Raw genomic sequence first — 24,273 nt, forward strand, 5'->3', positions numbered from 1 at the left:
TTAAATTTCAAAATTTCCTTTTTATTTCTAAATTTTAAGTTTCAAAATTGCCATTTTATTCCTATACTATTTCCCTTAATTTTATTTCTAATTTATTTTTCTTATACCATGAAAAAGATCAAAATTGTTTTTAACATTTAAATTATTATTAAATTACTTTAAAAGTGTTATTAAGCTTCTTTTCATGAGTTATCACAGAATTTTAAAATGTTCATTATCTTTCATACCTTTGCATTATGAAGCACATCTCATCATATATATATATATATATATATATATATATATATATATATATATACATACATGCACATATATATTAGATGCTCAATAAATTTATTGATGACCTATTTTTATTTTAATACATATTTATTAATATATATTTACTCATTAATTTATTGAGCATCTACTAGATACCAAGCATTGTGCCTGCAAACAAAGGTCTTCCCTCAGGGGGACCTTCTTATTGAGGAGCCAGGAATTTTGTCTTCTAAAGGAATGACAACATGATACAGGAACTCAAGGGATGATTAGTCCTGGGACTTCCCTGGTGGTCCAGCAGTTAAGACTCTGCACTCCCAATGCAGGGAGCCTGGGTTCTATCACTGGTCAGGGAACTAGATCCTGCATGTTGCAACTAAAAGATCCTGCATACCACAACTAAAGATCCCGCTTGCTGCAACTAACAGCCGGCACAGCCAAATAAATAAATCATTTTTTAAAAGGAATAATTAGTGCTTTGAGACACAATAAGATGGTAGACAGTTTCCAGCCAGCCTAGTAAATCTTTGAGAAAGTTAGATACTGTTGGAGAAATGTACTGATTTATTTTAGAAGCCATAAGACACACACAATACTTCACTGAAAATGCTTAACCAAATTTCAAGGAATAAAATCAGTCAACCAAAACCCCAAACTTAATGTAATTATCTGGGTGGTTTTAGTTATACTTAACTACTCAAATAGAGTCAAAGCCCCCTTTTACCTTCATACTGGAATCATAGCATTTCTCTGTTTAAGGAATGTCTTCCAAATTAAAGAGAAAAAAAGAGCACTGTAAAAACTTTGTAGAATTTCTTCCTCTAAAAGCGAAGCAAAACGCTATTGATGTGTCTCTGCTGTTAGTATTTGTCCACACGTGGTTCCTACCTTCTGTCCCTATGGAGAGCATTAATGGATTCGTGAGTCCTCCACAGTTCATTCCTAATGCTGACTATGGTCTAGAGAAGCGAGAAATAGAGAAAATAAGTTTTGGGTTTGAATTTAACCCATATTCCTAAAAATTCATAATAACATGATAATGATATTTCAAAAAAAATTCTTTTTCAAAAAGTGACTGGTGTTCATATGCTCAAAGTGCAGTCACACCATCTTATTTTTACGAGACACTTTTCTTAAAGATACGTAAACATGAACAAGATTTTTAGGTTTTAAAAATAAGTCACAGTAGTCTTTTGCCCGAGGTAGGCTGCTGCTCAGAACGTCTCCTTCTCTAAAGGCATCTGCAAAAAGCAGTTGGGTTATTTTATTTCTCTTGGCTCAAGAAATCTTTCACTTCTACCTTCCACCTTCTACTGAGAGTTTCTTATCTTTCCATTGCTTGTGGACTGGGACTCATCACTACTCTTTCTGTTCACCAAGTCTCTTTGAATTGATAATGATCAGCTCAGTTCTCATCTAGGATTTTCTCACCAAACCTTATGTCTCAAATCACAGTCTGGTTCCTGAATTGCACCCCAAGAGCAAGTCCTGACCTGACCCAGCCTGGCCCAGGTTCCTGGGGCACCATGTACCAGCCCATGGCACCCACTCATCTGAATGGGAGGTTGGATTTCATTACTCTATATTTATAAGCAGCCGTGGCTATACTCTGTGGCCTTTTCTCTTCCCTACAAATGATCTGAAGAGGCACTGGCCATCTTGAGAACATTCTTCCATAGGAACAGCCTACAAGAGGAAGAGAGTAGGGAAGGGAGAAAAAGTGAGCTATAGACTTGAAGTCACATTCTCTGGTTGTTACATGCTCTTTGTGGCCCTTCTGAGGGACCGGTGCCTGTCTGCCTCTTCATTCAAATATTCAGTTTCTACATGCCTAGCGTAGATCACTTTGAATCAGTGAGCTTTACATCATTGATATCAATGTTATCATATGGTACATATCGATATGCAACTGAGAAGCATTTCAGGTTAGCACATATGGACCTACCATGGTATATCCAGAGAATAGATACCATGGTTTATTTAGTCATTTGCAATGGAAGGACACTAGGCTGTTTTCAACTTTTCAGAATTATAAGCAATGTTGCAATGAACAAAGTGGTACATGCCTCCTTGTGCATACATGGGCAAGGTTCCCAGGTTTTAAGTTTAATAGATACTAATAATTTGCCCTCTTTGGGCACACACACGTATGAATATTTGAATATTTGGATGCATAGTATAAGGTCTGCAAAGATATACCCCAAAGAGATTACCTCTGGAAAACTCGGGACCAGATGTGGGGTGGGAATTATGGCTGAAAAGGACTTTACCCTTATCTGTAATATTTTAACTTTAAGACAAACAGATTCAGGTCTTATTTGTATAATTTAAAATGTCTTTCTTTTTAATCAAAGAAAGAAATGTATTACATACAAAAGATAGGCTGTAGCAACTTTAAAAATGAGAGAGGTGACAGGGAGTAAAAAGAAAGTGAAATAAAGGAGGGAAAGCAAAACCTCTTTTAAACTTCTTGCCTCAGAACAAAGCAATGTTAAAGTGAAACAAACTGTCGCATTGTGAAAATGGCTTTTTTTCTTCTTTTATTCAAAGCAGGAAATGGAGCAGCTCTTCATTTGTCCCCGCACATGTAACTCCTGCTCTCTGCCCAGCACTCCAGCCAGAGGCATTCTTGGATGTGCAGTGAGGGGTGTCTGAGTGGTGCAGCTGCATGAGCTGCTGATGAAAACGCACACAGACCTGAAAAACCTCACCCAGAGGCAGCGCACAGGCTTCTCATTCCTGGGTGGTCACAAGACACTCTCCTCTTCACACTTCTACCAGGAACAACTGCAATATGAGAACTCTAATTTCTCTTTGATGATTGAAAAACATCACAGATGATCATATTTTGAAGACCTCCCTTAGGATCTAACTGTACTGATTACAATGATGAAGGGACACCTACAAGTGGAGTTGCACATGGGAGGGAAAGTCAACAACTGGTTGAAAACATGATAAAGGAGTTGCAGACTGTACGCTTAAAAAAAAAAAGAAGCATTTCTAATTCCTTTGATGAAAAAAATTTCACTGGGATTTTTTTTTTAAGTTTCTTCCCTCTTATGTTTCTTTCACTTTCCTCTCTCATCTCTTCCCTTTGAAAATTCCTGAACATTTTCTTTATGTACGGATGAACTAATTTTCCCTTTTCCCCTACTTTTTAATTACATCGAATCTTAGATACTGAATAGTCAAGTTAAGGTATTGTGGGCAGAAGAAAGCCTTGTCTGTAAGTAAGCTACATTTAGAAGTTTCGGGCAGGGACTTAATATCTATGGACACTGGAGTAATTTAAAAATATCAAAGTTGAATACAGCTTCCCTTTAGGATGCAGACTTGGGAAGAGTCCCCTCAAAGCTAAACTTTATCCAGTAATTGTGCCTTAATTGTTCTTTTCCCCTTCGGACTCACCTGATGATGTGTGCTACTGCCGTTGGTTTGTTGAGCCAGAGATACTCTTTGAGGTATTTGTTTGAAGGCCTCTGTGGCTGCTGTTTCTACTGGTCTAGTTGGACTTACATACTTTGGTGCTTCAGATCTATTGTACTGAATGGAGAGCCTGTTATAAAAGTAGAATTTTATGAGAGGTTGTAATAATTTTTAATGATCAGGTATGACATTGAGGAGAGTCTTTTTAGAAAATGTCAAATCAGCTATTCAATTTAATATCCAAAAATAGCAATAAAATAGTTCAACTTTTTCCTCTGTGCTCTTTTCCAACTACTTAATTGATATAGAGCTAAATAGCCAATAATAGGAACAAAAATTCCATTTGCCTCCTTCTTGATAATCTAGAAATGAGAATGCAGAGAAGTTCAGCGATGACTACAGAAAATTCCCCAGGTCATCTTGTCCAGGTCACATACTAGGGGTTCTAAGTGCAGATGTGTGTTTATTATGTCATATCTAAAAGAGCGTAGAATAGAGTAGACTAGTTTAAGGTCAGGCATATTCCATTTTATACAATTCCATTTAATTTCGTTCCCTTATTCAAAAACTATTTGAAGCATCTTACCATCTTGAGTTATTGCAGATAAAAAGACTTCTTTTAAAAGAAGCAGAGAACTCCCTGCTCACAGAGACTTTACATGTAATGAACAGACAAATACACAATCATTTCTGACATAGGTCGATTATTTCTACAGGATGCAATGAGAGTATAAGGGAAGAAGCGATTACTCTGGTACACTTTAATTATGTGTTTAAGGAGTGGGCACTTTGGGGTAGAAAAAAGCGTAACCCATGACTTCTTCATCACACAGCTTCTGAGTAACACACTCTATTCTTACCCCGTCTCAAATCATTTTAACACCTTGGGGTTGTTCAACACCATTTTCTGCATTCATACAGATGCTTACAAACAGCAAAATACATATTGAATTTGTTTTTGAAACAAAAATGGCATCATTCCATACACATGATTCTGCCAATTGCCTTTTTCTCTTAATGTATGATGATGAATGCCCTCTAGTATAGTAGATAGGTGCTAAAATCTGTCCTTAAGTAGATTCACTATGTTCTCTTGTATGTTGTATCATATATAATCGACCATTTTTTCTACCAATGGATCTTCAGTTTGTTTGTTTAGTGACCCACCCTCCAATGCTACAATGTTTATCTTATTTTCTATGTAGTAGTGCTCTTATTCCTATAGGACAGAGTTCCAAAAATGGATCAAGGGCCAAATCAATTTAAATTTGCTACCAATACTCCCTCTAAGTCTTGCTCTCTCTTACCTGGCTCTTCTTTCTTTCCTTTCCTTTAGTACTTTTGGCTCCTAATATATTATTATAATTCATGTATATGCCTATTTTTAATTGTCTAGTTTCCCCAGTAGAATGAAAAACTCCATGAGATCTTCATCTCTTCTGTTCCCTGATATATCCCAAGTGCCTAGAAGAGTGTTCACTAAAGATTTATTGATTGAATTATTTTTCAGATTATTTTCTGAAAAGTCTATAGCCATTTGTACTTCAACCAGATGTCAAGAGCACCTAATTTCTTCCATGTCCACCAGCACTGGACGTTATTCATTTACTTTTTACCATTCTGATAAAGAAAGTGATAATATCTCATTGTTCCTTTAATTGGCATTTGTCTAACCACTAGTTAAGATGAGCATATTTTTGTGTGTTTAATGGCCATGTGGAATTCCTCTGCTGTGATTGCCTATTTATATATTTGGAGTATTTCCCTCCTCACCCTCGCTCCCCTCTTCCTCATTTTCTTCTTCCTTATTTCTGTTTCCCTCTCCTCTTCCCTCTCCCCCCTCCTCTTCCTTCTTTTCCTCTTCCTCTTCTTCATCTTCTCTTTCTCCTTCTTCTTCTTTTTCAGTTTTTCCTATCAATTTGTAGGGACCTTTCCATAGCATAGTTTATCCTCTTAGAGAAAATATTTTTCCAAGTCTGAGATTTATTTTTGATTTTGTTTATAATATCATTTACCATGAGAAAATGTCTACATTCACATGTCATCATATATATGTGTGTATCTATTACTTCATGATTCCTTATTTTGTTGTCTTGCTTAGAAAGGTCTCCTCCAACCCCAGGTTTCCTAAATTTTTAAAATATTTTTATTTTAAACTATTTTTACATTTAAAGTTCAGTCAATTTGGAATTTATTTTCGTTTATGGGGCAAAACAATGGATACCTGATGGATAGACAGTTATGCATCTTTTTGCACTGAACTGAAATACCACCTTTCTCATATGTTAGGCTCTCATTTATGCTTGGATCATTAATCAAATTTCGTATTCTTGTCCTCAGATCAATATACCCATTTCTGATTTATACTATATTATTTGGTCATGGTGGCTCTAGAGTAAGTTTTAACGTCTGTTGAAGAACAACCCTTCTCACTATTTTTTTTAACATCTTTATTGGAGTATAATTGCTTTACAATAGTGTGTTAGTTTCTGCTGTATAACAAAATGAATCAGCTATATGTATACATATATCCCCATATCCCCTGCCTCCCACCTTCCCTATCCCACCCCTCTAGGTGGTCACAAAGCACCAAGCTGATCTCCCTGTGCTATGTGGCTGCTTCCCACTAGCTATCTATTTTACATTTGGTAGTGTATATATGTCCATGTCACTCTCACTTCGTCCCAGCTTACCCTTCTCCCTCCCCATGTTCTCAAGTCCATTCTCTATGTCTGTGTCTTTACTCCTGTCCTGCCCCTCTCACTATTTTTTATTTCCACAATTTTAAATATTCTTGTATCTTTATTCTTTCAACATGTCTTCAAAATTATTTTATCTTATTTAAAAAACATCATGATTCTATTTGGAAATGCATTTAATTTAAATGCACTTCATTCTTATTATCCATGGTAGTTATGCTCTTTGAAGTCACGTGAACAATGAACTAGTGGAAACTGAACGATGGCTCCTAGGAAAAAACACAGGGTTAGGATCTTGGAAGTCTCTGGTCAGAAGATTTTCATCAACCTATCAATATATAACCTTGTTTTTCATGTGTTTCTTTTCTTTTTTTCATTAGTTATCTATTTTACACATATTAGTGTATATATGTCAATCTCAGTCTCCCAATTCATCCCACCCCCCACCCCCATGTGTTTCTATTTAAAGATATATGTATACTGTTTAATGTTTACTGTTGATTCATTAACATTGAACCCATGTAACTCGTGTCTGAACGAAGCTTATTTCATACACGTATTTTTTTGTTAAGACATATCATAGCCTTCTCGCGCCTAGGAACGCTAGCCAGCACTTCAGCACCACGTTTGGAGGCTATTTGCAACAGTGAAATCACCAACAAAAAAGCACAAAAATGTGAAAAACATGGCACAAGATAGACTGTGTAAAGGACATGTGTTTATACTATAAGGGCAGAAACCAGAAGGCAGGGTATCACTCAATTCTACCTCAGCTGTGCATCAGGCAACTCACATTTTTTTGCCACTCTGTGCATGTCTGCAAATGACCAAAGAAGCATCGCGAGTACTGATTTTAAGGTTCTTTTTTTTTTTTTTTTTTGCGGTACGGGGACCTCTCACTGTTGTGGCCTCTTCCTTTGCGGAGCACAGGCTCCAGACACACAAGCTCAGCGGCCATGGCTCACGGGCCCAGCCGCTCTGCGGCATGTGGGATCTTCCAGGACCGGGGCACGAACCTGTGTCCCCTGCATCGACAGGCGGACTCTCAACCACTGCGCCACCAGGGAAGCCCTTAAGATTAACTTTTGAATCGCGTACATTGTTATGTTAGTGTCTTCTCTTTTAGGAATTTGGTATGTTTCTCCCTTTTGCTCAGGTCTTGTTTTCTGTATATTCAATCAAATATTACAGCTTTCCTTATATGGGTTTTGTATCTTTTTTGTTAAGTTTTTTCTAGTTTCTTTTAAAAATAATTTTACAAGTATTGTAAATGGGATTTTTATAAAATTTCTGGCCAGCTATTGCTGATATAGTGAAGAGCTATTTGTGCATGCATATTTTATTTTCCACCACTCAAAACCAATTAATTCTACTAGTTTTTGCTAGAGTTACTCGTGGTTTCTTGGGGATTCACAATCATATTAGCTGTAAATGGAAGTAATTTTGTGTTCTTTTTCACAGTTTTTATATTCTTTTTTAGTATATTTGTAAGAATGTCCCAAAATATATAATAATAGTGGTGATATTTGGTACCTGGATTTCAGTTATGTTTTGGAAGTGAAAATATTATCAGTGTAAACTATTGCATGGAATCCACATTAAAAGGAAGGAGGCTTTTTAGGCTGAAGAATGTTTGCTGAATCAATGAATGAATTCAATATTACCACTTGGCAATAACCATGAATCTCTTAGAAGATGGTCAGTACCAATGTGCCAACTTAATAGATAGTAAGGATATGATTTTGCCTATTATCACAATGTAAAATAGTAATATTCCACTTTAATTTCTCCTTGACCAGTCACTAATCAGAATTTTTGAATTCATTAGTAGCTAGGCTAAAGTGGAAATTATTACATTAGAATTTTACTTTGGTGAACAACTCAATTGTACTCTGGTGAACAGAATATAACACACCAACATTTAAAGAACGGTTAGCTTTGTGTAGGACTTGCAATTCCCTTTCCTCATCTTGTCTCCACAAATATTACTCTGGGAATAGGAAGGACAGGTTATCCCTATTATCAGGTGAAGAAACCAAGTCTTAGAAGCAGTCCCCAAGGCCACACACAGAGTTGGCTGAGAACAAGACTTCTGTGTCTCTCTGTCCCAGGTTCAAACTTCACTTACGTCTTCCAACACTGGGTAATTACTCCTTGAGACACTTTCATACCCCATTCTAAAAAACCCACTTTATCAATCAATCCATTAATTCCTCCATCATGCATCCATCCATTTTATTACTCGGTCCGTCAGTCATTCAACAAACACTTATTGAGCATTTACCACATTCAGATATTTTTACAGATTCTGGAAATACAACTGGAAACAATAAAAGTTTCCTCCCCCGATGGAGCTTACATTATCGAAAAAAAATTAAAAGTAAAAGTGAAATTTGTATAACGACAGATGCTGATGAAGTGCTTTGAAGAAAAATAAAGCAAGGGAGGAGGATTGGGAGTGCCAGAGTGGGGACAGGGGCTAAAATGATAAATGGGTGGTCAGGAGAGGCCTTAAGGATGAGATGACATTTGAGCAGAACTTTTGCAAGTATTTAGGAGGTAGGCGTCAAGTCATACAGAGAAATGGTCTAGGAATATGAATTCTTTAAAGTAAAGGTTTACATCTTAAGAGTGGGGGGATCTGGCTTAGTCTTATGAGGAGGAGGGAGGAATCAGGGCTGGAGCACAGAGGTTGGTGGGGAGGTGACACTGGAGAGGTTCCCAGGGTAGCTCAAACCTGCAGGCGTTTTCTAAGTCATCTTACAACTTTTAGATTTTAGCTTAAAAACAGTGGGGAGCTAATGGAGGGGTTTAAGGCACAGAAGTTTGGGAAAAATGAGTGCGTGAGGAATGTCATCATATTTTGAATTTGTAAAAGGTAAGTCAGGCTTCTGTGGCCAAAAGAAATGCACATAAGAGCATGGATCTTTGTGTTCTAACTATGAGAATGGAGGAATTTAGACAAGATCTCAAGTATTCAATAAATCCAGCTGATTACTTGTCCTAGTTTACTGTCATTCTGTCAGGGAAAGGTGAAATAAATGGCTTGAAGAAAGATGAATTGGCATCTGATATCTTTGTTTCTATTTTTAAATTTAAATTATTGGCTTTTGCAAGGAGCCCGCGAGGGGGGTTGGCGCGCGCTAAACGGGAGAAGCACTGGTTTGAGAAAAGCATGGGTCGCAAGTACACATTGGGACCCTGCCATTAATGGAGGGGAAAAGCGGGGAGACGCCAGCAGATTCCATCCTGTAAGCTGGTAGGAAGCCTGAAGGCTTGATGGGATTCCAGTGTGATAGGAGGCAAGGACATGCTTCAGGACCCCGGAGGAAGATGGCGGAAGAGTAAGACGCGGAGATCACCTTCCTCCCCACAGATACATCAGAAATTCATCTACACGTGGAACAACTCCTACAGAACACCTACTGAACGCTGACAGAAGACCTCAGACCCCCCAAAAGGCAAGAAGCTCCCCACATACCTGGGTAGGGCAAAAGAAAAAAAGAATAAACAGAGACAATAGGATAGGGACGGGACCTGCACCAGTGGGAGGGAGCCGTGAAGGGGGGAAGGTTTCTACACACTACAAGCCCCTTCGCGGGCGGAGACTGCAGGTGGCGGAGGGGGAAAGCTTCGGAGTAGCGGAGGAGAGCACAGCAACAGGGGTGCGGAGGGCAAAGCGGAGAGATTCTGGCACAGAGGACCGGTGCCCTCAGGCACACACCAGCCCGAGAGGCTTGTCTGCTCGGCCGCCGTGGCGGGCGGGGCTGGGAGCTGAGGCTCGGGTATCCGCTTTCAGTCGGAGCGCAGGGAGAGGACTGGGGCTGGCGGCAGGAAGAGAGCCTGAAGGAGTTAGTGCACCACGGCTAGCCCGGAGGGAGTCCGGGGAAAGGGTCTGGAGCTGCTGAAGAGGCAAGAGACTTTTTTCCCTTTTGTTTCCTGGTGCGCGAGGAGAGGGCATTAAGAGGGCTGCTTGGGGAAGCGCCGGTGACAGGCACGAGCCGCGGGTAAGGCACGGACCTCGGAGACGGGCGTGGGCCGCCGCCGCCGCCGCCGCCCGCCCGCCGCGGCCCGCCGCCGCCGCGGGGCCTGTGTGCGAGCGCGGGTCACTGTCCGCCCCGCCTTCCGGGGGGCCTGTGCACCCCGCCACTGCTGGGGTCCCCGAGACCCGGGGACGGCTTTCCCGGGAAAGCGCACGGAGCGCCACGGGCTGCTGCAACGTCACGCCGGCCTCTGCCGCCGCAGGCCCGCCCCACACTGCGCGCCCCTCCCTCCCCTCTGCCTGAGTGAGCCAGAGCCCCCGAATCAGCGGCTCCTTTAAACCCGTCCTGTCTGAGCGAAGAACGGACGCCCTCCGGCGACCTACGCGCAGAGGCGGGGCCAGGTCCAAGGCTGAGACCCGGGAGCTGTGAGAGCAGAGGCAGGGAAATCTCTCTGTGCAGCCTCGGAGGCAGCGGATTAAAGCTCCACGGTCCATTTGATGTGCCCTGCGTCTGTGGAGTGCATGAATGGACAGCGAATCATCCCAAATTGAGGAAGTGGACTTTGAGGACAAGATTTAAGACTTTCCCCCCTTTTCCTCTTTTTACAACGAATTATTCCAAATTAAGGAGGTGGACTTAGAGAGCAAGATTTCAGACTTCTCGCCCTTTTCCTCTTTTTACAACGAATTATCCCAAATTGAGGAGGTGGACTTGGAGAGCAAGATTTTTGATTTTTCCCCCTGCTCTCTTTTTGTGAATGTGTATGTGTAATCTTCTGTGTAAGATTCTCTCTGTATAGCTTTGCTTCCACCATATGTCTCAGGGTTCTATCGGTCCGTTTTTTTTTTTTTTTTTCAATAATTACTTTCTAATTTTAATAACGCTACTATATTTCATACTTTATTCTATTTTCCTTTACCTGCTCTTTCTTTTTTTCCTACTCTCCCTTCCTCCCTCCCTCCCTCCGCTCCTCCTTTCCTTCTTTCTTTTTCTTTCCTCCCTCCCACCCTTCTTCTTTCCACTTTCTTTTTCTTTCCTTCCTCCCTCCCTCCTGTCTTTCTTCCTTTCCTTTCTCCCTCCCTCCCTCCTTTCTTTCCTTCTTTCTTTCCATCCTTCCTCCCTCCCTCCCTCCCTCCTTTCTTTCTTCCTTCCTTCCTTCCTTCCTTTCTTCCCTTCTTCCTTTCTTTCCCTCTCTCTTTCTTTCTTCTACTAATTCTTTCTTTCTACTTTTTCTCCCTGTTACTCTGAGCCGGGTGGATGAAAGGCTCTTGGTGCTGCAGCCAGGAGCCAGTGCTGTGCCTCTGAAGTGGGAGAGCCAACTTCAGGACACGGGTCCACAACAGACCTCCCAGCTCCACATAATATCAAGCAGCAAAAATCTCCCAGAGATCTCCATCCCAACACCAGCACCCAGCTTCAGTCAACGACCAGCAAGCTACAGTGCAGGTCACCCTATGCCAAGCAACTAGCAAGGCAGGAACACAACCCCACCCATTAGCAGAGAGGCTACCTAAAAACATAATAAGGCCATAGGCACCCCAAAACACACCACCAGACGTGGACCTGTCCACCAGAAAGACAAGATCGAGCCTCAACCACCAGAGCACAGGAATTAGTCCCCCCCACCAGGAAGCCTACACAACCTACTGAAACAACCTTAGCCACTGGGGTCAGACACCAAAAACAACGGGAACTACGAATCTGCAGCCGGCAAAAAGGAGACCCCAAACACAGTAACATAAGCAAAATGAGAAGGCAGAAAAACACACAGCAGGTGAAGGAGCAAGATAAACACCTACCAGACCTAACAAATGAAGAGGTAATAGGCAGTCTACCTGAAAAAGAATTCAGAATAATGATAGTAAAGCTGATCCAAGATTCTATTTCCATGATCCATAATCTTGGAAATAGAATAGACAACATGCAAGAAACAGTTAACAAGGACCTAGAAGAACTAAAGATGAATCAAGCATCGATTAAAAACACAATAAATGAAATGAAAAATACTCTAGATGGGATCAATAGCAGAATAACTGAGGCAGAAGAACGGATAAGTGAGGTGGAAGATAAAATAGTGGAAATAACTGATGCAGAGCAAAATAAAGAAAAAAGAATGAAAAGAACAGAGGAGAGTCTCAGAGATCTCTGGGACAACATTAAACGCACCAACATTCGAATTATAGGGGTTCCAGAAGAAGAAGAGAAAAAGAAAGGGACTGAGAAAATATTTGAAGAGATTATAGTTGAAAACTTCCCTAATTTGGGAAAGGAAATAGTTAATCAAGTCCAGGAGGCACAGAGAGTCCCATACAGAATAAATCCAAGGAGAAATACACCAAGACACATATTAATCAAACTGTCAAAAATTAAACACAAAGAAATCATATTAAAAGCAGCAAGGCAAAAACAACAAATAACACACAAGGGAATCCCCATAAGGTTAACAGCTGATCTCTCAGCAGAAACCCTACAAGCCAGAAGGGAGTGGCAGGACATAATTAAAGTGATGAAGGAGAGAAACCTGCAACCTAGATTACTCTACCCAGCAAGGATCTCATTCAGATTTGATGGAGAAATTAAAACCTTTACAGACAAGCAAAAGCTGAGAGAGTTCAGCACCACCAAACCAGCTTTACAACAAATGCTAAAGGAACTTCTCTAGGCAAGAAACACAACAGAAGGAATATACCTACAATAACGAACCCAAAGCAATTAAGGAAATGGGAATAGGAACATACATATCAATAATTACCTTAAATGTAAATGGACTAAATGCTCCCACCAAAAGACACAGAGTGGCTGAATGGATACAAAAACAAGACCCATATATATGCTGTCTACAAGAGACCCACTTCAGACCTAGAGACACATACAGATTGAAAGTAAAGGGATGGAAAAAGATATTCCATGCAAATGGAAATCAAAAGAAAGCTGGAGTAGCAATTCTTATATCAGACAAAATAGACTTTAAAATAAAGACTATTAGAAGAGACAAGGAAGGACACTACATAACGATAAAGGGATCGATCCAAGAAGAAGATATAACAATTGTAAATATTTATGCACCCAACATAGGAGCACCTCAATACATAAGGCAAATACTAACAGCCATAAAAGGGGAAATCGACAGTAACACACTCATAGTAGGGGACTTTAACACCCCACTTTCACCAATGGACAGATCATCCAAAATGAAAATAAATAAGGAAACACAAGCTTTAAATGATACATTAAACGAGATGGACTTAGTTGATATTTATAGGACATTCCATCCAAAAACAACAGAATACACATTTTTCTCAAGTGCTCATGGAACATTCTCCAGGATAGATCATATCTTGGGTCACAAATCAAGCCTCGGTAATTTTAAGAAAATTGAAATTGTATCAAGTATCTTCTCCGACCACAATGCTATGAGACTAGACATCAATTACAGGAAAAGATGTGTAAAAAATACAAACACATGGAGGCTAAACAATACACTACTCAATAACGAAGTGATCACTGAAGAAATCAAAGAGGAAATTAAAAAATACCTAGAAACAAATGACAATGGAGACACGACGACCCAAAACCTATGGGACGCAGCAAAAGCAGTTCTAAGGGGGAAGTTTATAGCAATACAATCCCACCTTAAGAAACAGGAAGCATTTCGAGTAAACAACCTGACCCTGCACCTAAAGCAATTAGAGAAAGAAGAACAAAAATACCCCAAAGCTAGCAGAAGGAAAGAAATCATAAAGATCAGATCAGAAATAAATGAAAAAGAAATGAAGGAAACGATAGCAAAGATCAACCAAACTAAAAGCTGGTTCTTTGAGAAGATAAACAAAATTGACAAACCATTAGCCAGACTCATCAAGAAAAAAAGGGAGAAGACTCAAATCAATAGAATTAGAAATGAAAAAGGAGAAGTAACAACTGACACTGCAGAAATACAAAAGATTATGAGAGATTACTATAAGCAACTCTATTCCAATAAAATGGACAACCTGGAAGAAATGGACACATTCTTAGAAATGCACAACCTGCCAAGACTGACTCAGGAAGAAATAGAAAATATGAATAGACCAATCACAAGCACTGAAATTGAAACTGTGATTAAAAATCTTCCATCAAACAAAAGCCCAGGACCAGATGGCTTCACAGGTGAATTCTATCAAACATTTAGAGAAGAGCTAACACCTATCCTTCTCAAACTCTTCCAAAATATAGCAGAGGGAGGAACACTCCCAAACTCATTCTACGAGGCCGACATCACCTTGATACCAAAACCAGGCAAGGATGTCACAAAGAAAGAAAACTACAGGCCAATATCACTGATGAACATAGATGCAAAAATCCTCAACAAAATACTAGCAAACAGAATCCAACAGCACATTAAAAGGATCATACACCATGATCAAGTGGGGTTTATCCCAGGAATGCAAGGATTCTTCAATATACGCAAATCAATCAATGTAATACACCATATTAACAAGTTGAAGGAGAAAAACCATATGATCATCTCAATAGATGCAGAGAAAGCTTTCGACAAAATTCAACACCCATTTATGATAAAAACCCTGCAGAAAGTAGGTATAGAGGGATCTTTCCTCAACATAATAAAGGCCATATATGACAAACCCACAGCCAACATTGTCCTCAATGGTGAAAAACTGAAACCATTTCCACTAAGATCAGGAACAAGACAAGGCTGCCCACTCTCACCACTCTTATTCAACATAGTTTTGGAAGTTTTAGCCACAGCAATCAGAGAAGAAAAGGAAATAAAAGGAATCCAAATTGGAAAAGAAGAAGTAAAGCTGTCACTGTTTGCAGATGACATGATACTATACATAGAGAATCCTAAAGATGCTACCGAAAAACTACTAGAGCTAATCAATGAATTTGGTAAAGTAGCAGGATATAAAATTAATGTACAGAAATCTCTGGCATTCCTATACACTAATGATGAAAAATCTGAAAATGAAATCAAGAAAACACTCCCATTTACCATCGCAACAAAAAGAATAAAATATCTAGGAATAAACCTACCTAAGGAGACAAAAGACCTGTATGCAGAAAACTATAAGACACTGATGAAAGAAATTAAAGATGATACAAATAGATGGAGAGATATACCATGCTCCTGGATTGGAAGAATCAATATTGTGAAAATGACTCTACTACCTAAAGCAATCTACAGATTCAATGCAATCCCTATCAAACTACCAATGGCATTTTTCACAGAACTAGAACAAAAAATTTCAAAATTTGTTTGGAAAAACAAAAGGCCCCGAATAGCTAAAGCAATCTTGAGAACGAAAAACGGAGCTGGAGGAATCAGGCTCCCTGACTTCAGACTATACTACAAAGCTACAGTAATTAAGACAGTCTGGTACTGGCATAAAAACAGAAAGATAGATCAGTGGATCAGGATAGAAAGCCCAGAGATAAACCCACGCACATATGGCCAACTTATCTTTGATAAAGGAGGCAGGAATGTACAGTGGAGAAAGGACAGCCTCTTCAATAAGTGGTGCTGGGAAAACTGGACAGGGACATGTAAAAGTTTGAGATTAGATCATTCCCTAGCACCATACACAAAAATAAGCTCAAAATGGATTAAAGACTTAAATGTAAGGCCAGAAACTATCAAACTCTTAGAGGAAAACATAGGTAGAACACTCTATGACATAAATCACAGCAAGATCCTTTTGGACCCACCTCCTAGAGAAATGGAAATAAAAACAAAGATAAACAAATGGGACCTAATGAAACTTCAAAGCTTTTGCACAGCAAAGGAAACCATAAAGAAGACCAAAAGACAACCCTCAGAATGGGAGAAAATATTTGCAAATGAAGCAACTGACAAAGGATTAATCTCCAAAATTTATAAACAGCTCATGCAGCTCAATAGCAAAAAAACAGACAACCCAATCCAAAAATGGGCAGAAGACTTAAATAGGCATTTCTCCAAAGAAGATATACAGACTGCCAACAAACACATGAAAGAATGCTCAACATCATTAATCATTAGAGAAATGCAAATCAAAACTACAATGAGATATCATCTCACACCAGTCAGAATGGCCATCATCAAGGAATCTAGAAACAATAAATGCTGGAGAGGGTGTGGAGAAAAGGGAACACTCTTGCACTGCTGGTGGGAATGTGAATTGGTACAGCCACTATGGAGAACGGTATGGAGGTTCCTTAAAAAACTACAAATAGAACTACCATATGACCCAGCAATCCCACTACTGGGCATATACCCTGAGAAAACCATAATTCAAAAAGAGACATGTACCAAAATGTTCATTGCAGCTCTATTCACAATAGCCCGGAGCTGGAAACAACCTAAGTGTCCATCATCGGATGAATGGATAAAGAAGATGTGGCACATATATACAATGGAATATTACTCAGCCATAAAAAGAAACGAAACTGAGCTATTTGTAATGAGGTGGATAGACCTAGAGTCTGTCATACAGAGTGAAGTTAGTCAGAAAGAGAAAGACAAATACCGTATGCTAACACATATATACGGAATTTAAAAAAAAAATGTCATGAAGAACCTAGGGGCAAAACGAGAATAAAGACACAGACCTACTTGAGAATGGACTTGAGGATATGGGGAGGGGGAAGGGTAAGCTGTGACAAAGCGAAAGAGAGGCATGGACATATATACACTACCAAACGTAAGGTAGATAGATAGTGGGAAGCAGCCGCAGAGCACAGGGAGATCAGCTCGGTGCTTTGTGACCGCCTGGAGGGGTGGGATGGGGAGGGTGGGAGGGAGGGAGATGCATGAGGGAAGGGATGTGGGAACAGATGTATATGTATGACTGATTCACTTTGTTATAAAGCAGAAACTAATTAAAAAAAAAATTTAAATTATTGGTACTCTATTAAAGCTATACATCAAGATGATATCCAAAATCTCTAACTTCAAGAATACATTGGGGCTTCCCTGGTGGCACAGTAGTTAAGAATCTGCCTGACAATGCAGGGGACATGGGTTCGAGCCCTGGTCCGGGAAGATCCCACATGCCGTGGAGCAACTAAGCCCGTGTGCCACAACTACTGAGCCTGCGCTCTAGAGCCCGCGAGCCACAACTACTGAGCCCACTTGCTACAACTACTGAAGCTGGCGCGCCTAGAGCCCGTGCTCTGCAACAAGAGAAGCCACTGCTCTAAGAAGCCTGTGCACCGAAGAGGAGCCCCCGCTCGCTGCAATTAGAGAATAGCCCACGCGCAGCAACGAAGACCCAATGCAGCCAAAAATTAAAAAAAAAAAAAAAGAATACATTGCTAACCACCTGCTAGGAAAATGTGGTACAGGTATAAGGCATGGCATCTAATGCGAAGTCAACATGTATTTTTTCCCTTTAAAGAGCTGTAAAAATACATTAAGTTATACCAAACTGTAAAAAGTGACAAAATGACCACAGAAATAGGGTCTGGGATCGAGATGGAAATATGCTGGTAGATGTCTGAGAAAAGTTTAGAGAATTACAAAAGAAATTAATAAATGAATACCAATTTGATTAAAGTGATCTATTCTTATACTTCTGGTAGATAAAATAAGAGTGAATGAATTATTCTGGGTTTTTTTCTCCCAGAAGTCTGATGATCATAAGCCCATGGAAACAGTACCTCTCTCCTTTATCTTCTGAAATGTTAAATTATAAAGAAGTGGTTACTTCACTAGTTAAGGTCATGAAGACTTTTAAAAAGTCATCTTTAGGCTGGTGCTCAGGTATGTGATGGGCGATCTCAGATACCAGTGGTGCTGGGATATCCTTTGAGATGACCCTCTGTAGCATAGTTTGGCATTCTGAATTTTGAGGATTAACAAAATTCACAACTTTTGATGCAATGGTTTTACTTGAGAGAATTTATCTTAATAAAATATAAGAAAATGCGTGTGTAGGGATGTTGACTACAGAATTTTGGTGGGGGACAAAATTGGAAAATAACCAAAATGTTAAGGGATTACTTGTGAATTATGGCACTTCCTTATAAGGATAAGAGTGAGGTCATTGAAATGATATTTTGGAAGCTAATGACAGGGAAAATGCTCTCCATTTAATGTAAATGGAGAAAAGGATGAAAAGTTGTGTCTGCAGCATAATTCCTGATCTGGTAACACTGAAATGTGAATAGCACTCCCCTGTGAGTGATGGAATGTGTCTTTCTTTTCCTTTTTAAAAAAATAAGTATTAATTCTGAATTAGGCTTTCAAAAGTAACCCAACAAAAAAAGAAAGATGTTGGAGAAAGTTATTCAAATACTCTAATATTAAAAATCTTGGGCTTCCCTGGTGGCGCGGTGGTTGAGAGTCCGCCTGCCGATGCAGGGGACACGGGTTTGTGCCCCGGTCCGGGAGGATCCCACATGCCGCGGAGCAGCTGGGCCCGTGAGCCATGGCCGCTGAGCCTGTGCGTCCGGAGCCTGTGCTCTGCAGCGGGGAGAGGCCGCAGCGGTGAGAGCCCCGCGTACCGCAAAAAAAAAAAAAAAAAAAAAAAAAAAAAAAAAACTTCTGTGTCTGTCTGAGGTCTTTAGTTGGGATAACTCTAAATGATTGGATGGGCCACTTAAAGGTATTTTTGTCTCGTGTTCTACTTTAAAATTAAAGGTCGCTTCTAGAGGGGAACAGCGTCTTTACCCCTCCCCTGCTTGCTGGCTGCATAACCCAGTACCCAGGCTCTGGGCTGCCAACCTGCACGACAGTCACTTGGAGACACTCACCTGGCCTGTGCCTGGTTAGCCACATCTCTTGGATTCACCTGGTCCAGCAGCCACTGCCTTCTCGCAGCTTCTTTCCTCCTACAGCGCCCTTGGAGCAGGTTGTTTCTGAGGGTCCTGAGGAAGAGTTTTGTATTGTCTTTTGCTGACATCTGCTGGAATGACCAACAGAACAAATTGTGTCAGATCAGTCTTAAAGTGGTCTTCTTTCCTTACTTGGGTGGATTGGCAGCCATGGAAGTTTCTGAAATTATTTCACTTATCGTGATGTCCACAGAAAAATCATCTTACTTCCTTACTACCTGAATTTCTTCACATCCTCTCTCTATACACATACATATAGTATATGTTTCCAAATTAAATACTCCCCAACTTCTGCAAAAACTCCTCTTCCTTAGAGCAACCCAGGAATGGGGAATGTTAAAGCTAGAAGGAGGTATGAAAGAGGACTAAGCCTGTGGTTACTAATTTGGAGGATTCCTCTGAGATTTTATTTCCAGAAAAATCCTCATACATTTAGTCTTGTATAAAATATCAGTGGATTCTCAGACCACCTGAAGTCCACCCCACATGTAAGGCAAAAGGAAACAAAGCAACGAGTCCTTTAATTAAAAATATTCAACCCTTGAAATCTAAAGTGTAATAACAAAATGACCACATGGTGTCAGTGTAATATCGATAAGCCCTATTTCTCCCCAGACTTTAGAAACAAGAGGATCATAGGCCAATAATCTGAGAATCTGGGTTAATAAAATTTAGTAAAGCAATATCCATTGAAAATTATTTGGCAAGATTGAGGCACATGACTTTTGTGGACCATTCATGGTAAAGAGAGAATGAGGGGAGAACTGTCCTCAGTAAAGGTAATTAATCAATATTTTTCACTATTGTGAAATTTGGGGATGAGGCCATCTGCATGGAGAAACTGATTCATACTCAGTGATGAAAAGAGAGTGTTCTTTCTGGAAAAATTGAAATGCTCTCTGCTTTAAAATTATCTTATTTCTCTTTCTTCTTAGCAAGAGCTGAATTCTCTTGCTGAGTATTATAATTTTCTTTAAAAAAATTTTGAAAGTCAGCTATGAAGTCTTAGTTTTACACTTTTCCAGTCAAAACTGAGATAGAAATCTTTCTCTTTTGTTTTTCCTAAGGAAAAAATTACTTGAATTTTAGTGCTCAGGAAAAGACATGTTAAAAAAGAAAATTCCCGAAATGTACTAGCAACTAGAGGCCTTGATGCATCATTTTACCAAACCAGGGCTTTTTCTTTTTAATCTGTATCCATTTCCAATGCCTCTCCCCTCTTACTGCTCAGATATTTTCTAGTACACAGTAGGAGTCAATGGCTTCAGATTAGACTCTGGCCTTTTCTTATCCCCAAAAGGTTTATTAAAATCTACAGTGTAAAGAAAGTATATGTATACTGAGAGATATTTAAGGTTGAGCTTGCCACTTCCTTAGTCTTAAATATTATATGTATGAAAGGAGCAGAACCTGTGGTTTTCCAGGAGGGAAAGTTTTTTAATTGCTGTAGCTTTCACTGATAAGATTCATGAATAGTTTGGTACATGGCATTAGATGTTACCTGGATGCAGTTCTCAATCACAGGATGAGACTTCTGGTGGGACTTGCTCTGAAGACCAGATAAGAAACACACCTGACAGATGTCAAAGTTGAGACACTTCAGACAGCGGTATCTGCCAATTAAAATGGAAGTGTGACTTACATCACTAGTAGGTGAGCAAAGAAAGTATTATTCAGGTGGAGAATGAGCATCCTAAAATACACAGGAGGTGTCTGAGCTATCGAATGAGTATAAAGTTGTCTTCTTTTGGGTTTCCCTGGTGGCGCAGTGGTTGAGAGTCCGCCTGCCAATGCAGGGGACACGGGTTCGTGCCCCGGTCCGGGAAGATCCCACATGCCGCGGAGCGGCTGTGCCCGTAAGCCATGGCCGCTGAGCGTGAGCGCCCGTAGCCTGTGCTCCGCAACGGGAGAGGCCACAACAGTGAGAGGCCCGAGTACCGCAAAAAAAACAAAACAAAAAACTTGCAATGTTCCTGAGGCCAGATGGCAGAAGGGCTTCTGACCAAAGTCATTGGAAGGCAGAGCAGGAGGATGCAAATGCCATGAGACCAACTCTCACAGTCTTTGTTCACTGCCGTCCCCAACACCTAGTCCCAGGGTAGGATATTAATACAGAGTGTTGAAGGGCTATCGCAGTAGCAAACATTTTTGAGCCCTTACTATGTAGCAGGCAGTGGACATGCACTGACATAGTTAATCCCCATGAAAGTTCTTTAAGGCAAGGCATCCTTATTATTATCCTCATTTGAAGAAACTGATTCAAAGAGAGTTTAAGCAATTGCACAAAGTTACACAACTACGTAGTAAGTGGTAGCATTAGACTTTGAGCCCAGGGATACCATCTAAATGGAGAGCCAGCTATTTTAACCCCTGTTAATAGACCACCAAGGCAGGAGACTTGAGTCTGAGTCACATGCCACTGTTACTAGGTGACCTTGAAATGGAAACTTAAGCTCATTGTTTTGAAGATACCTGGAACAACGCAGGTTTTCAAAGAACATTAGTTGAACGAAATTAAATGAATGAGTTTCTTCAATGAAGAAAATGGGGCTAGTAAACCCTGCCCTCTCGGCCTTGCAAAGTTTTTACAAAGCTTTGAAAATTATTCAGCGTGCGTAACTGGGGAGACATGAAGTCTATAACATAAAGTATTTTTTATAAAGATGATTTGATGAGCCACCTGTCCTGGCTGCTTTATTTAGCATTACTGTATGGTTACAGTTGTCTCGTTAGGACAATACACTGACCCTAATCTTGGCTTATGTCCTCCATGCTCTGAAACTACCGACAGGTGTGTGAGAAAGGGTGCAGTGTGGATAATGAGATTGGCCTGTTGTTGATGGCTTTACTCATAGAGAACCAACTTTTTTCCCCTAATTTCATTTCAAAGTTACATGGCTATTACAGAGCATAAATGTGACACATTCTGCTAAAATTGAACACTTGGCTTAGGAACAAGCTCTGGTCTTTGTAGCTTCTCTTACTTTAGGAGGTCAAGTCTTTGCCCTCTTCCTGCTATACCTCGGGATCTGCAAACACTTCTGTTCTAAAATGTCTGTATGAGTCTCACTGAAACTAAAAGCCTTGAGGCTATTGCTGGAGTTTTCTGAGAGCCAAAAGCACAGGTTTAAGGTTAGAACTGTGATACATTCAAGCAACTTCTAATAGACTCAGAAGGTTACAGCTACAAGAAGCCTAAGTCATCATTTGACCCACCTCTCCTCTTACTTACAAAGAAACCAAGGTCTAGAAAGGTTAAAGGCCATGCCCAGATCACGCAGCTGTCTGCATATATGAGAACTGTACATCGCCTCAGATTTCTAGGAGGAAGGGTAGGTCACACAGTGGCATTTCTTTTTTGTTTGTTTGTTTGTTTTTTGGGTTTTTTTTTGTGGTACGCGGGGCTCTCACTGTTGTGGCCTCTCCCATTGCTGGAGCACAGGCTCCAGACGCGCAGGCTCAGCGGCCATGGCTCACGGGCCCAGCCACTCTGTGGCATGTGGGATCTTCCCAGACCAGGGCACGGACCCGTGTCCCCTGCATTGGCAGGTGGACTCTCAACCACTGCGCCACCAGGGAAACCCCACACAGCAGCATTTCTAAGAGGGAGCTTACTCTCACTCTCAATAGATAGGGACATAATCTAAAACTTAAAGTATGGCACTTCTAGCCCTCTGCCTTTGCTTTTATTTTATTTTATTTTATTTTTTGAGTGACCTAAGCAAGTCCTTCAAATTCTGTGAGACTCCTTTATAAAATAAAAATAATACATGCTTTATGTTACACATAATGCTTTTGAAAAAATATTTCAATGTAAAAGTTGTATTTTATATAACTGCAAAGTGAATTCTGTACCTAACCCAGTGCAGAACACATAGTAACTGCTTAAATAATACTTGTTTATTGAGTAAGTCAGTATGATATACATATAACATGGAAAATCATATTCATGTTTGCCCACTGTCCAATAAAAAAAGGTTTATTTTTCATTGTAGTATGCAGATTTCTTTGGTTTGGCTTACTTGGTTTCTAACAGTTGGGGCCATTTTTATGTTTTATTGTTTCAACTTGAGTTATTTGTGAAGAGTTTGTCATGAGTGAAGTTTCAGTGTGTTCTCAGAATTCTCGGCAAATCCAATTCATTTTCTCAGCAAAATTAAAACCTGCTTTCCAGTTTCTTAGTGGACCCAACAGACCTATTTTATATCAGTCCTCCTGCTCCTCCTGAGCACCCCCTTTTTTACCTGTTTTGAGCTCCCCAGTTGCCCCAGCTCTTCAATCCTACCCCATCTCCAGCCCCTGTTACACCCATGTTCGTCCACCATGGTGGCCCCCCTGCCTGGCCCACACCTGTACGCTTCCTTCTCTTCTCCCCATCTTTAATAATAACTCGAATTTCACTTCTTTATTGTTTTATTGACAAGAGAACTACAACACCCTTTCCCTAATATGGGATTTTGACTGTCATCCTCAAAGCTGTGGAAAGGTCTGAATCTCCAGTGTCCAAACCTAGCTTTCAAATCTGCCTTTTCCTTGAGACCAGAGAAGCTCTGGTGTGAGCTGCTCCCACAAAGCCTCATCATTCCTTTGGGTTCAAGGAATGTTCTCAGTTGTCTGCACAAGGTGGCAGCAGAGCATCACGGTTGCAAAGCAGGCACCCTGGATTCGGTCGGTAGCCTCTGCCACTTGCTAACCATGTGAGCTTAAGGTTAAGTTATCTAGTGTCTCTGCAAATTAGGCATAATAATACCACATTTATACAGAGTTGTAACAGGCTTTACATGAAATGATGCATGTGAACTACACAACCTAACGCTTGCTCAACATTTAACAAATGTAACAAGGTCCTACTATATTGCACCAAGAACTATAGTCAATATCCTGTGATAAACTGTAATGGAAAAGAACATGAAAAAGAATATATATATGTTTAATGGAACCACCTTGCTGCACAGCAGAAATTAACACAACATTGTAAATCAACTGTACTTCAATAAAATTTTTTTAAAAAGCAAAGAATGTAAACTATTGTTATTGTTATTATTATGGATGGTTCCAAAGTATTTAACAGCATTTTTTGGTAACAAAAG

At 40.1% G+C, this 24,273-nt stretch overlaps 1 protein-coding gene across 1 annotated transcript in view; it reads right to left on the bottom strand.

Annotated features, from left to right (window-relative positions):
* Window positions 1–24,273, bottom strand: part of DYTN (dystrotelin) — a gene marked incomplete at both ends in the record, with an annotated part of 63,084 nt that overhangs the window by 19,365 nt on the left and 19,446 nt on the right. Inside the window, 2 exons of the mRNA XM_081241759.1 lie at window positions 19,103–19,251; window positions 20,685–20,796. Of these exons, the coding sequence (XP_081097885.1) occupies window positions 19,103–19,251; window positions 20,685–20,796 (261 nt within the window). The remainder of the gene's footprint in view (window positions 1–19,102; window positions 19,252–20,684; window positions 20,797–24,273) is intronic.

The sequence above is a fragment of the Mesoplodon bidens genome (assembly GCF_964165515.1).
Source record: "Mesoplodon bidens genome assembly, chromosome: 8".
Taxonomy (NCBI): domain Eukaryota; kingdom Metazoa; phylum Chordata; class Mammalia; order Artiodactyla; family Ziphiidae; genus Mesoplodon; species Mesoplodon bidens.